This window comes from Tympanuchus pallidicinctus, unplaced genomic scaffold (genome assembly GCF_026119805.1).
Source record: "Tympanuchus pallidicinctus isolate F22 unplaced genomic scaffold, pur_lepc_1.0 scaffold10, whole genome shotgun sequence".
NCBI lineage: Eukaryota > Metazoa > Chordata > Aves > Galliformes > Phasianidae > Tympanuchus > Tympanuchus pallidicinctus.
In genome coordinates this window covers 5,636,649-5,649,215 of record NW_026294619.1, presented here as the reverse complement: position 1 = coordinate 5,649,215, position 12,567 = coordinate 5,636,649, and the positions used below count along the sequence as shown (strand labels likewise).

At 47.5% G+C, this 12,567-nt stretch overlaps 1 protein-coding gene across 2 annotated transcripts in view; it reads left to right on the top strand.

The window, feature by feature from the left end:
• COL8A1 (collagen type VIII alpha 1 chain) overlaps nt 1–11,427 on the top strand; it is an 86,103-nt gene extending 74,676 nt beyond the window's left edge. For both annotated transcript variants that reach the window (XM_052665021.1, XM_052665013.1), the window contains 2 exons: nt 6,346–6,661; nt 8,068–11,427. In XM_052665021.1, coding sequence (XP_052520981.1) covers nt 6,349–6,661; nt 8,068–9,974 — 2,220 coding nt within the window. In that variant the 5' untranslated portion in view covers nt 6,346–6,348 and the 3' untranslated portion in view covers nt 9,975–11,427. The remainder of the gene's footprint in view (nt 1–6,345; nt 6,662–8,067) is intronic.
• The last annotated feature ends 1,140 nt before the right edge of the window (nt 11,428–12,567 follow it).

The following is a 12,567-nucleotide window of genomic DNA, read 5'->3' as shown; positions in this document are numbered from 1 at the left end:
GAAAGGGGTCACTTAAAGGGTGCCATTTCCATCCAGACAGCCAGCTCACTATCCAGGCTGAGCACATGCACAAATCTGCTTGGAAGAAGATTGGAGCAGAATGGTTGCTTCATCTTTGGAAATGGATTTACAAATGAATAAATGGAAATATCCCCAGGCACTGAGAGAAAAGATCATGTAATTGCCATGAAGCAAAAGGCAGCTTATAGATGATTATCTGTTATTAAGATTAAGCCATTTACTGAGATGTTTTCACGCTTCTCCAGGAAAGCAACTTCAGGCATCATTTTGATTTAAAAAGACAGAAATAGCATCTGCCACGTATTGAGTATTCCCCACTCACAGCAAGTTTATGCATGTGTGCATTTAAAAATGTTTATTGTGACAATCTGTGGTATGACTGTCTTAGATTTACTAAATACCACATGGTAATCAGCTGCAGTTCGCAGACCTTCAGCAAAATGATTTAATTTATTTTGAACGTACTGAACAATAGCTGTTTCTCAGTTACCCAAACAGAGCACAAACACTCAACACTACTTTGACTCCTCGGAGGGGGCAGTGAAAAGGAGGGAGGCAAAAAATAAACACACCGTATCTTTGTGGGGGAATCTCAAGGGGGACAAAAATACAGTACTACATTCAACAAACACCAGTTTGCTATGATTGGTCTTCCCTGCTGAGTACTCAGGCCCTTCAGCAAGGTAAACTCTTCACCCACAAGAACCAGGCGTTGTCCCCAGTAACACCAAGCATTGTCAGAAGCAAAATGGTGAAGGATACTCCAAGCCTGGCACAAAAGATCTATTTCCTCCTGGCAGCACAATGCATGGGGTCACTTCCCCACCTCCCTTATTCTCTCTATTGCCAAAAATAAGGTTTAAGATTAAATTGGTAGAGCGAGTCTAAATTGATGTTCTGGAGGTTTGAGGGGAATTTTTGTGCCAAGCTGCATTTTGTTGCCCTTACTTCCTGTTTATGTGTGGGTTGTGACTGAACATTCAAAAAGAAACTTTAAATTAGAGGCTTAATTAGTTTGATTGCAAATGTGAAAACATCTGTCCAAATGACATTAAACATTGTTTGGCACAGAAAGGCAGAGAAGTGCTTCACCTTCGAGTGGTAAAGCACATATTCTGGCATCCTAAGCACTAAGCAAACAAAATTATTTGGCAAACAGAAGGCTGTCAGTCTTTCCTGCCCCTGAAAATACAAGTCGTCACTAAAATTCAACCTCTGTGCAGTACAGTGCATCCCCAAATCCCTTCAGAAAGTATTCAGTGATGGACAAATTACTCCTCAAAGGCATTAAGGACTAATGATGCAGATTAATTTTAGCTGAGATTAGGTTTTGAAATCAAGTCTGAAAACTGCAGACATCAATGTGCTAGGAAGGACACTGCTCAAATCACTTATGGGTTGCCATGATGCTTCCAAGAATGAGGACCCCATTTACTTGACTCTTCATAAATAAAGGCATTTCCCAGTGGCAGTCACCCCAGCCACTCCCTGGTACTGAGCAATCACCCTATCTAAAGCTCTGATGGCTGCCCTTGTCATTTTGTGATGCATTTCTCAGAAGAAAGCTAGCTAGGTGGAGGTATCCACGTGCTCACAGGTGTAACCCAGAGGTTTAAGGAACAAAGTCACACAACATGGTAGCAGTATAGGTTTTTTTGTTGCTAATGTAACACCAGAAATGAAAACAGAAAGCAAATGGCTACCACCTGTAGTGAGCCTCTTTTTGGCTCAGCACCAGCTGCCACTTACCTCTGTCTCTGAGCTGGGAGCCAGGGGGATCCTTGGGGAGGGCTGCCATGCCTCTGAACCTGCCAGCACCCTGCCACACAGCTGTGCTACTCCTCACTCTGAAGCATGTTAATGGCTGCTTCTGTGGCTTTCTGCTGTCCCTGAGTTCCTCTGTAGACAGGGAGAGACTTGAGTGAGGTTCAGGAGGCCCCAGGTGGGACTGGAACTCTCAGTTCCCAAGACAGGAGCCATCCCTGAGTACACCACTGTAAATATTTTGTAATGTGATAAGTTATCAAGGATAATCCTAAAGTAGCTACAAGTTCCTAACCGTTCTTGATCTCAAGCCAAAAACACTGTGGAGAATGTAGCTTTTTGGCAACAAATATTTTTAATAGCTCTCCTCTGGGTGCAAACCACGCAGAGACATCAGGACGCCTCCTTTGTGAGTTTTCCAGCAGTCATGTCCACATGGCAATCTGAGCACTGGCCAGCCCATGCCCTTGGTGCAGTGGGGAGCAGGTCCCCGCAGCTCCCCCACGGAAAGGACCCGAGGGCAGAAGAGTTCAGGTCACTGTGATACACTCCTCATGTCTCGTGCAGTTTTGAGAAACCCAGCAGCTCAAAAGCAATATCTTGGCAATTTAAACCAGTAGAACTAGCCTTTGGGCAAATGTCCTACAAATCATGAGACACTGGTAAATTATATGTAACCCAAAAATTGATTGCAAAGCAGTCATTTGCCTGTAACAAATGTCTAATCAAGGTCTGATTTCCACTCTTTGCAAGACCACCTATGATTTCAAGTCTAGACGGGCATCACTCTTTCCATACATTCTTCACCCAATTAGGCTAAACAGCCATTATTTCTTCACACTAATATAAGAATTATGAGTGCTGGTACATTTTGTTTTGTCTTCGGTTTCTGCTGACAAACACAAACAGCCTAAGGGAGGTCCCCAGCTTTCTCAGGAGAAAAGCTCTACCAAAGAGATTATTGAGAAATGTTCTCACTTGAGCTTTGCCCATAAAAATGCATTTTTTTTTCCATGGACTCCCTCACCCACAGATTGATCCACATGCATTCACACACAAGTAGTTAAACATTGTGGCTTGGGATAATTTTCCTTTGCCTTCCAGTTGCTTGCCCCCACCCTAGGTAAAGCAAAATATTTACAATCTGAATGACAGGAGCAAAATGATGTACCTGACTGCATCTGTTAGAGAGGCAGACATATGCTTGGCTGTGCATGGGACGCAGCAGCTTTTTCTCCCTCTTTCTTCAGACATTCAAACAGTTTAGGCAAATTTTTGCTTACTTCAAGTCTTTGGCTTCTCTAAATGCACATGCACACACGGATTCACTTGCCATAAACATGTAGACACATTCTACTAGCCCAGGAAAATCCCTTTCCAAAGTCAGCTTATCACTCTGCTGACAGATAATTTTGAAAGCACATTGGATCATACTGTGTTTGGAGGTCATCCCAAAATTGCTGAGATATGGGTGAAGGGTGTGGAGAACCCTACACTTTGGCTGCATCTTCAGCATGCATTTTTCTCTTCCTGTCTCTGATATTGTCCTTAAACTGTGCTGCTGCTGTCAAAATCTCCTTTTGCTATTCATAAGCTCCAATGGACCTAACCAACAGTTAGGATCTACACACTTACCTAAAAACCAAGACAAGGTCTTCAGCAGCTTCTAGGTACTTAAAGACTCTAATAGCTTCCTAGCAGCTGAGAGGCATTTTGCAGTAGCAGTCAAACACGTGGCTTCATCATGCTCATCGAGGCTAATTTTGCCTGACCCTTTCTCCTGTGGGAGCTGCATGGCCATCAACCAGCACTGCCCCTTCCCAGGTTCCTGCAGTGGATCCAAGACCCCAACAGCATGCGTGAGGCTGCCCAGGAGACACTGACCTCCTCCCACAGCAATGTCAGCCAAGGCCCATTGGGCCCAAGGTCACTCAGTAAATACACCCCATACTTTCCACTCCACAGCCACTGGCCCCAGCCAAAGTCAATAGATAAGAAACAATCTGTCATTTCCAAGCCACGCTGTTTTGGTTACGATGAGTCAAAAAAACTTGAAAGGAAACACAGATGTAATGAGGTCACCTCATTTCTGGAGCCTTCCTATCCCTCAAAGCTCTGTCTGGATTGCCCTCAGAATTTCCACGCACGCGGGCACATAAAAGCACCTCGTGTGTGCATAGTCATGCCTGCAGGTGCACTGCGAGAGGTCTGGTGTGGCCAGGTATGGCAAGCAGAGAGGTTCAGTTCCCTCTACACTGTGGACTGGTGCCTCCCCATAAGAATTTACTTCAGTTATTTCAAATGGCTCCCGCTTGCACACCAAAACCACATCTTGCAATAAGAACAAAAAGAAAAATTAAGTCCAAAGGAATTTTACCTATTTCCCTCTCCACTGATTCCACCATCTTTTTTTTTTTTTTTTTTTTTTTTTTGAAAGAAATAAAAAAAATTGGCCACCAGAGCAGCAAAGTAGCCAAAACACTAATTTAATAACCTCCTTCTTCCAAGTCCGCCCTGCCCTTCATACTTGCAGGTTTCAACAACAGTCTCAAATTATCCCGCACCTTGTACTGCTTTTCTTCAAAAGCTCGCATGGCGATTTTCCCATCACACGAGTAGAGCAGACCTCGACACAGCTCTCCAGCAACACGGAGTGCTCCCTGCACTCTGAGCCGGCGTTACCCCAAGAACGTCTCTCTGGGCCACGGGTGCAGCTCAAGCTACCAGACGAGCCGCAGCCGCTTCCCCGGTGCATGCTCGGCTTGCACGCGGCCTAAGCCCCATGGCCAAAGCATTCAGCTGCCGGCACGGCGCCTGGGACTGAGCTGCACCACAACCCCAAAGCCTCCGCGCTCCCCTTTCCTCGCCACGCGACCGTTGCTGCGCGGGAAGAGAGCGCGGAGGGCAGCCGCGAGACGCCCGCTCCACCTAGCGTTAGTTCGCCTGTACTTCGCTTCTTCTTCGGCTTGTTTGCCCTCCATTCTGACTTCCGTGGCTTGCTTTGCCTGTTCAGGATCGTTACTGAAAATATTAACGTTCTGCTGGTTGTTTTAATGACAGCAGTGTCAACATCGACAGAAAGAAAAGCCTCCTGAAGAGCAGAAATAGGGAAATGGCAGAATCACAACTCACAGTCATAGGAGTTGGAAGGGTCTTCTAGAGGTTACTGAGTCCAATCCCGTTGCTAAAGCAGGTTGCCTACATCCTGTGCATCCTACAGGCTGTACCTGTGCAGGATGCACAGCAAAGTGTCCAGACAGGGCTAGAATATCTCCAGAAGAGACTCCGCCATCTCTCTGGCAGCCTGTGCCAATGCTCTGTCACCTTCACAGTACAGAAGTCCTTCCCAGTGTTTGTATGGAACTTCCCGAGTTCCAGTTGCACTGTTGCTCCTTGTCCTGCCACTGGGCACCAATGAAAAAAGCCTGGCCTCATCCATTTGACTCCTGCACTTACAGTGCTGAGATACCCTCTCCACCTTCTCCAGACAGAAGAGTCCCAGGTCTCTCAGTGTTTCCTCATAAGTGAGATGCTCCAGGTCCCTCATCATCTCTGTTACCCTCCACTGAACTCTTTCTATGAGATTCCTGTCTTTCTTAAAACAAGGAGCCCAGAACTGGACACAGTACTCCAGGATGTGGCCTTACCAGGGCAGAACAGAGGGGGAGGATCACCTCCTTCAACCTGGTGGCCACACTCATGTAATGCATCTCAGGATACCATTGGCCTTCTTGACTACAAGGTCACACTGCTGGCTCATGACCAACCTGTTGTCAGCCAGGACCTCCAGGTCCTTCTTGGCAAAGCTTCTCTTCAGCCCATCAGCCCCTAACTTGTACAGATGCATGCAGTTATTCCTCCACAGGTGCAAGACTACACTTGTCTTGTTGAATCTCATTAGGTTCCTCTCTGCCCAACTCTCCAGCGCGTCCAGGTCTTGTTGAATGGCAGCACAGCCTTCTGGTGTGTCAGCCGCTCCTCCAAGCTTTATATAAACAGCAAACTTGTCAGACTTCATCCGTTCATTCAGATTGCTTATGAAGATGTTGAACAATACCAGACTCAACGCTGACCCCTGGGAAACACTGCTAGTTATAGGCCTCCAACCAGACTATGCGCCACTGACAGCCCTGTGAGCACTGCCAGTCAGACACTTCTCAATTCACCTCACTGTCCACTCATCTATCCCGCATTTTCTAAGTCTCATTACAAAGATGTTGCAGGAGACGGTGCCAGACCTTGCTAAAGTCAAGATACACAACATCCATTTCTCTCCTGTCATACATCCAACTGATGATTACATCCTTGTTTCCTACACAGTTTTAAATTACCCCTCCTCAGTAATAATGACATATTAATCACCACTGAAAGATTAGATTTCAGAGGAAGTGAAGGATAATGTTCTACAAAAAGAGCAGGCTCTTCTCCAAATGCAAATTAACAGAGAACTCAGAGCAGGAGCAAAATGTGAGAATTAAGCAAGATGTCAGTACATGGTCCAAAGCCTTCATAACAGCTGAAAACAATCTCTGCCAACTGATTTTTTCTGTTTTCCCACAGGTGATGGCCGTGCTGCTCATTCCCACACAGCTGTTGGCAGTGGCTCTTGCTATTTCCCTGCAGCTGGTAAAGTCCACTCATGGTGGTGTCTACTATGGAATCAAGCAGCTGCCGCCCCAGGTGCCCCAGTACCAAGCCCTCGGACAACAAGTACCTCACATGCCGCTGGGCAAGGAAGGCATCCCAATGCAGCACATGGGCAAGGAGGTGCCCCACATGCAGTATGGCAAGGAGTACCCCCACCTGCCTCAGTACATGAAGGAGGTTCCCCAGGTGCCAATGCTTGGCAAAGACATGGGTGCCAAGAAAGAAAAAGGTAGGCAGGTCCCTCATCAGCCTGGCCCTGTCACACTCCGCACATCAGTGTTTGCCCCTGGGTGAGTGGGCTGCTGTCAGCTGGATGTGGCATACATTTGCTTTTTTGATTCTCTAAGTCATCTTTCTGTTGATTATCTATGGGACTGAAGTGCTGAACACACAGGACTTACTACACAGTCCTGCACCTACAAGTGTTTTCAGTATTCAGTAAAGAAAGTTTGGAAAATATGAGGATACTTACGAAAGCAACAAAAAACATCCAAACTAGCAATGCCCACACAACCCTTTTGGAGACAGCATGTGTCTGTGCGACCTCAGCTGGTTAATGCTTTGTGTTTTAAAAGTTCAGAGTAACCACAGTCTCCACTGGCTTCAGTGGCAGAGGGAGGATTTCAGGGTCTATTTCTGGAGTATCTGAACAAGAATAACTCTCTGCGGTAAAACCAAACCGTCTTGTGAGCAAAGGACATTTTCTGTGCGCATAAAACGCAAAACATGCAGAGAGAGGGTTTTCCCCTCCTAAAGAACAGTTAGATCTCTTGCCCCGAAACTTCTTCTTTCATTGAACCTCAAACTCTCACTTTATATTCTCACATTATTCTTCTCACGTTACAGAACAAAAAAGCAACCAGATCCCAGCACAACTGTTCCCATGTGGCACCACCTTCACCTGAAATGCTGCATGATCACATACACAAATAAAAACGTGGTTTGGGATAATAGAAAACATTTTATGAAGTGTTTCGAGGGAGCTCTAATTAGCCGTATCTATGCCAAAAACTTTTGAGAGCTTAGCAACGCTGAGTGAGGCTGCAGGTTTCCAGCAATATCTTAAAGGAAGCTAAAGCCTTGGTGTTGGCAGTCATACCAACACATAAATTTCTTACTGATACAACTTTATTGTATTAATCTTGCTAATGTAAGCCCTCCCTGCAACAGTACTCTGATGCCAAAACTACTCCTACTACACAATCACACCACACAGCTTCTGTGTCCTTCTGAAAGTTAGTTACTCACAAGTTAGTCTACAGTAATAAAGGAGAAAAGTCAGATTTCTCTGCTTAATATTGTACACATGGAAAATGCTATTAAATGGCTCTTATGTGAAAAGAAAAAAAAAGCAAACAGAGAGGATGCAAAACAATTCTTTCATATAAACAGAAACACAAGTTGGAAGTAAGCAAAACAGCAAGAACATCTTCTTAATTGCAAACATCAGCCAGTAATTTTTTGGACTCTTCCAGCTACCACAAAACCAAGAGGTACCATATGAAGCACGCTCAGTTCAAAATTGCCTTTGTGTTTTTCAAGAGTTGTGAATTGTACATCGTACAACCGTCATTCGATTCATACAATTCACACTCCTACCTTTTCCTTTTCCTTTTTCTTTCTTCTCCTACACAGAAATACCCATGCGCAGCTTAAGGGGTGAGCAAGGCCCCCCTGGTGAGCCTGGACCAAGAGGACCACCAGGGCCACCAGGATTACCAGGTCATGGAGTGCCAGGAGCCAAAGGAAAACCGGGTCCGCAAGGATATCCAGGAATTGGGAAGCCGGGTTTGCCAGGGATGCCTGGGAAGCCAGGGGTGATGGGACCACCTGGACCAAGAGGGGAGATGGGGCCGAAAGGAGAGGTTGGGCCCATGGGAATACCGGGGCCACAGGGACCACCGGGACCTCATGGACTCCCAGGAATAGGGAAAGCGGGTGCTCCGGGGCTGCAGGGACAGCCAGGACCAAAGGGTGAACCTGGGATGAAAGGTCCCCCAGGGGTCCCTGGGATCCCTGGTCCAAAAGGGGAGAAGGGTGTTGGGATCCCGGGTTTGCCAGGGCTGAAGGGCCCACCTGGGCTGCCTGGTCCCCCCGGCCCTGTGGGTCTGCCAGGGGTGGGGAAGCCAGGTATGGTGGGGTTCCCTGGCCCTCAGGGCCCTGTGGGCAAGCCTGGTCCCCCAGGTGAGCTGGGGCTGCAGGGGCCTCCGGGTGTCCCTGGGATGCAAGGACCTCCTGGCCTGCCTGGTGTTGGCAAACCCGGCCAAGATGGCATCCCTGGTCAGCCAGGTTTCCCAGGTGGCAAAGGGGAGCAAGGCTTGCCAGGCTTGCCAGGCCCTCCAGGTCTCCCTGGGGTTGGTAAGCCAGGCTTTCCAGGCCCCAAAGGTGAGCGTGGGGTAGGTGGCCTGCCTGGTCCTCTGGGGCCCAAGGGGGAGAAAGGCCATGCAGGGCCGCCGGGCATGGGGGGGCCACCAGGGGAGCCTGGCCAACCAGGCCTGCCAGGCATCATGGGCCCCCCAGGTGCTGTTGGTTTCCCAGGACCCAAAGGAGAAGGCGGCGCTGTGGGGCCACCAGGACCGGTGGGCCCCAAAGGCGAACCAGGCCTGCAGGGGTTCCCAGGGAAGCCAGGCTTTCCTGGGGAAGTGGGAGCTCCAGGGCTGAGGGGGCTGCCAGGCCCCACTGGGCCCAAGGGAGAAGCAGGGCACAAGGGCTTGCCGGGGCTACCAGGTGTCCCGGGGCTGGTGGGGCCGAAGGGTGAGCCGGGGCTGCCTGGTGCCCAAGGCCTTCAGGGCCCCTCAGGCATCCCAGGCATCGCAGGGCCCAGTGGCCCTATCGGCCCCCCAGGGCTGCCAGGGGCCAAGGGGGAGCCTGGCCAACCCGGTCCTCCTGGCTTTCCTGGCGTGGGAAAACCTGGAGCTGCAGGGCTGCAAGGCCCTCCAGGGAAGCCTGGGGCACTTGGTCCCCCTGGCCAGCCGGGTCTCCAGGGGCCTCCCGGTCCCCCTGGGCCACCTGGACCCCCAGTAATCATCCCCCCGACTCCACCGGCTGCGGGACAGTACCTGCCCGAGGTAGGGCCAGGGATAGATGGCCTCAAGCCCCCTTACGGCTATGCAGGCAAGAAGGGCAAGGCCGGCGGCGCTGTCTACGAGATGCCTGCGTTCACAGCAGAGCTCCTCACTCCCTTCCCTCGGGTCGGTGTGCCCGTGAAGTTTGACAAGCTCCTCTACAACGGCCGTCAAAACTACAACCCTGCAACAGGGATCTTTACCTGTGAGATCCCCGGGATCTACTACTTTGCCTACCATGTTCACTGTAAAGGTGCTAGCGTCTGGGTAGCTCTGTTCAAGAACAACGAGCCACTGATGTACACCTACGATGAGTACAAGAAGGGCTTCCTGGACCAAGCCTCTGGGAGTGCTGTTGTTCAGCTGATGCATGGAGACAAGGTTTATGTTCAGATGCCATCCGAGCAGGCAGCAGGACTCTATGCTGGGCAATACGTTCACTCATCTTTTTCAGGATATTTATTGTATCCCATGTAAAACAAAAACCAGACATACACATACACACACACACACACACACACACTCACATTCACAAATCTAAACCTTTCTTCTCTGCTTCGAACTCTTATACCACAAAAGATGCATTTAATGACCGTTTTGGACCATTCTGTTAAAAAGAAAATACAAAGTTTAACATGCACAGCTAGATATAAAAAAAAAAAAAAAAAAGCGTGGTGAACATATTTAAAGGCGTGTATCAGGTTCATAAACAGTTGTTTCGTACCCAAGGGGGACATATTAGCTGTACATTATATATTTCTGTGATGCCGTGCTTCATTTCATCACAATAATGCAGTATTAAGGTTCAAATCAGTTTTTGTCACTCACTCCTGCTGTGTATTTGACTGATGCATTGATCACAGTTATGAGATGAAAAACAGTGACTGAAGGTCAGTCTCCAATTACATGGAAAAAAATGAGTGGCTTTTTATTTGTTTGGGGGGATTTTGGTGGTGGTGGGGTTTTTTCAACAGCAGGGCTGCCTGACAAGCGGAGGTTCTCTTACTGGAGAGCTTTCCTTCTCTTCCCTTTATGTAAGATATACCTACAGGTTCGTTTTTGTTCTTCCTAAGCAATTTGTTTATTATGGAAAAGGAATACTGACAGCAGAACCGTTCCCTGAGAGCTTTCTCCAGAGGTCTCTGGATTCAGCACACCGCTTTACTCCAGCAGGCACTGGGTTCACCCCCAAACACCACAACACCTTCAAAAAGCCTCCATCTGTACTCGCACTGTTGAAGCAGATGCGGTAGATCAGAGCAAATGTAAGGACTTCACTGTTTGCATTATGCCACGTGATTAAGACATCTCAGCCGACACATGGCAATGCAGCAGGGTGGTATAAATTAGCATGGATTCCCATATTCGTGCTAAAAACCTGCAGTCTGTCCAGTTTGCAAAAGGACACACATATTCTGCCTCTCAGCCAAAATGGAATCAGTTTACTCTTCCATGACTAGGCAAAGCAGAAGTAGCTCTGTTTGCTAACTAACTCACTCATCGCCTGAGATCAACCAGTAACCTTACCCGCAATGCTGATCACACAAATCCATCCGTGAATTTCGTTTTATCTAACGGCTGATTTCCAATCCCTATTTATATGTTACCAATTGTCTAGGAGAATCTGCAGGCCTCAAATCTTTTCTGTATCTGGGAAAAGCGACTTTTATGCAAGAACTGTCTGTTCATCAATGGTGCTAATCTCACCTCAAGTGTAGTAATTTAAAAAACGACAGTGTCCTTCTCTGTGTTTCCCTGTACAGTGCTGCACATCACACACGTTAGTTGAAAGAGTTGCTCCTCACTTCTTCCATGTCTTAGCTAACGCTACTGCTTTTGATTCAAAAATGAACTAGATTTTTCATGCAGAACTAAAATTGGATTTAACTGGCATTACTGTTATTTAAATACAGAGTTTAATGCAGTCTGACATTGACTAAGGACTCCAGTGATATAATGTGGTGCTTTATCTCAGAAATTTTATGGAACGTTGGCAGGAACAGACGGACAGCTTACCAGCCACTGGTGACTTTGGTATGTTTCCAGAATATATGAGATATGTCAAAAGCAAATAATTTTGTATTTAAAATTTTTGTACTGATTTGAAAAAAAAAATATCTTATTAAATATCTTTAAAAAAAAAAAAAAGAAAGAAAAAGAAAAATGGATCCTCTCTTCATTAAACAAAGTCGTTAGAAGGAACGTTCAACCCATCAACTTCATGTACCAGGCCACAAGGACTGATTTCCTCCAGCTCCCCTGTGGTGGCATGGCTGGCTCAGCTCACAGCAAGGTTAGAGTGGGACAGCACCGTGAAGGTCTGCCACTGAAAAAGGCACAGGGGTAAGAAAGGAGGGGAGCTGAGAGATTGGATATATGTGGGATGGGCTGGTAGGTGCTGTACTCAGCCAAAAAGTCAACGTTGGCTGTGGGATGCCAGGCTAAGAGACGTGTGCTACATTCCTACGGTGTGGAAACAACTTTTCACACTCCATCCGCGTCCCCTCATCCTGTTGCTCACCCATGGCAACAAGCTGGTGCGAAAGTGGCAACTAATTTCTCACTGACCTAGTTCAGTGATAAACTGCAGTTCCACTACAGAGAGTAAGTTACAGCCCAGGGTGTGCCGTCTCAACCTCGCTTCAACGACGAGCATTTCCTCCATCCTTAAAGGGCACTACCAACATGAATACGCTAAATACCCACCACTTGTGGCAGGAAACTGCTTTTTGAACCGCCCTGAAGATGCTGGCATAGCAGGGGAGGGAAAAAAAAAGGAGTGGAACATTGCAATCAGTACCCAATCCCTTCCAATCCCTTCCTAGTACCCCGTGTCTTTCATCAGACACCATCTTCTTAGTTAACTGTCTTTCATTTTAGCATTCTCCTGAAAGAACCAAGTAAGATAAGATCAGAAAGCCATGAAGCAGTTTCAAGAGGATGTTTGTCTTGATCTTACCCACTAATACCATGTCCAGTTTTGCTGTTAATCAGCCCAGAGCAATATTTCTACCTGCAGCACAGCTTGGTGTAACCAAGGCTCAAGCATTTTAAGCTCTGTTTGCCCTTC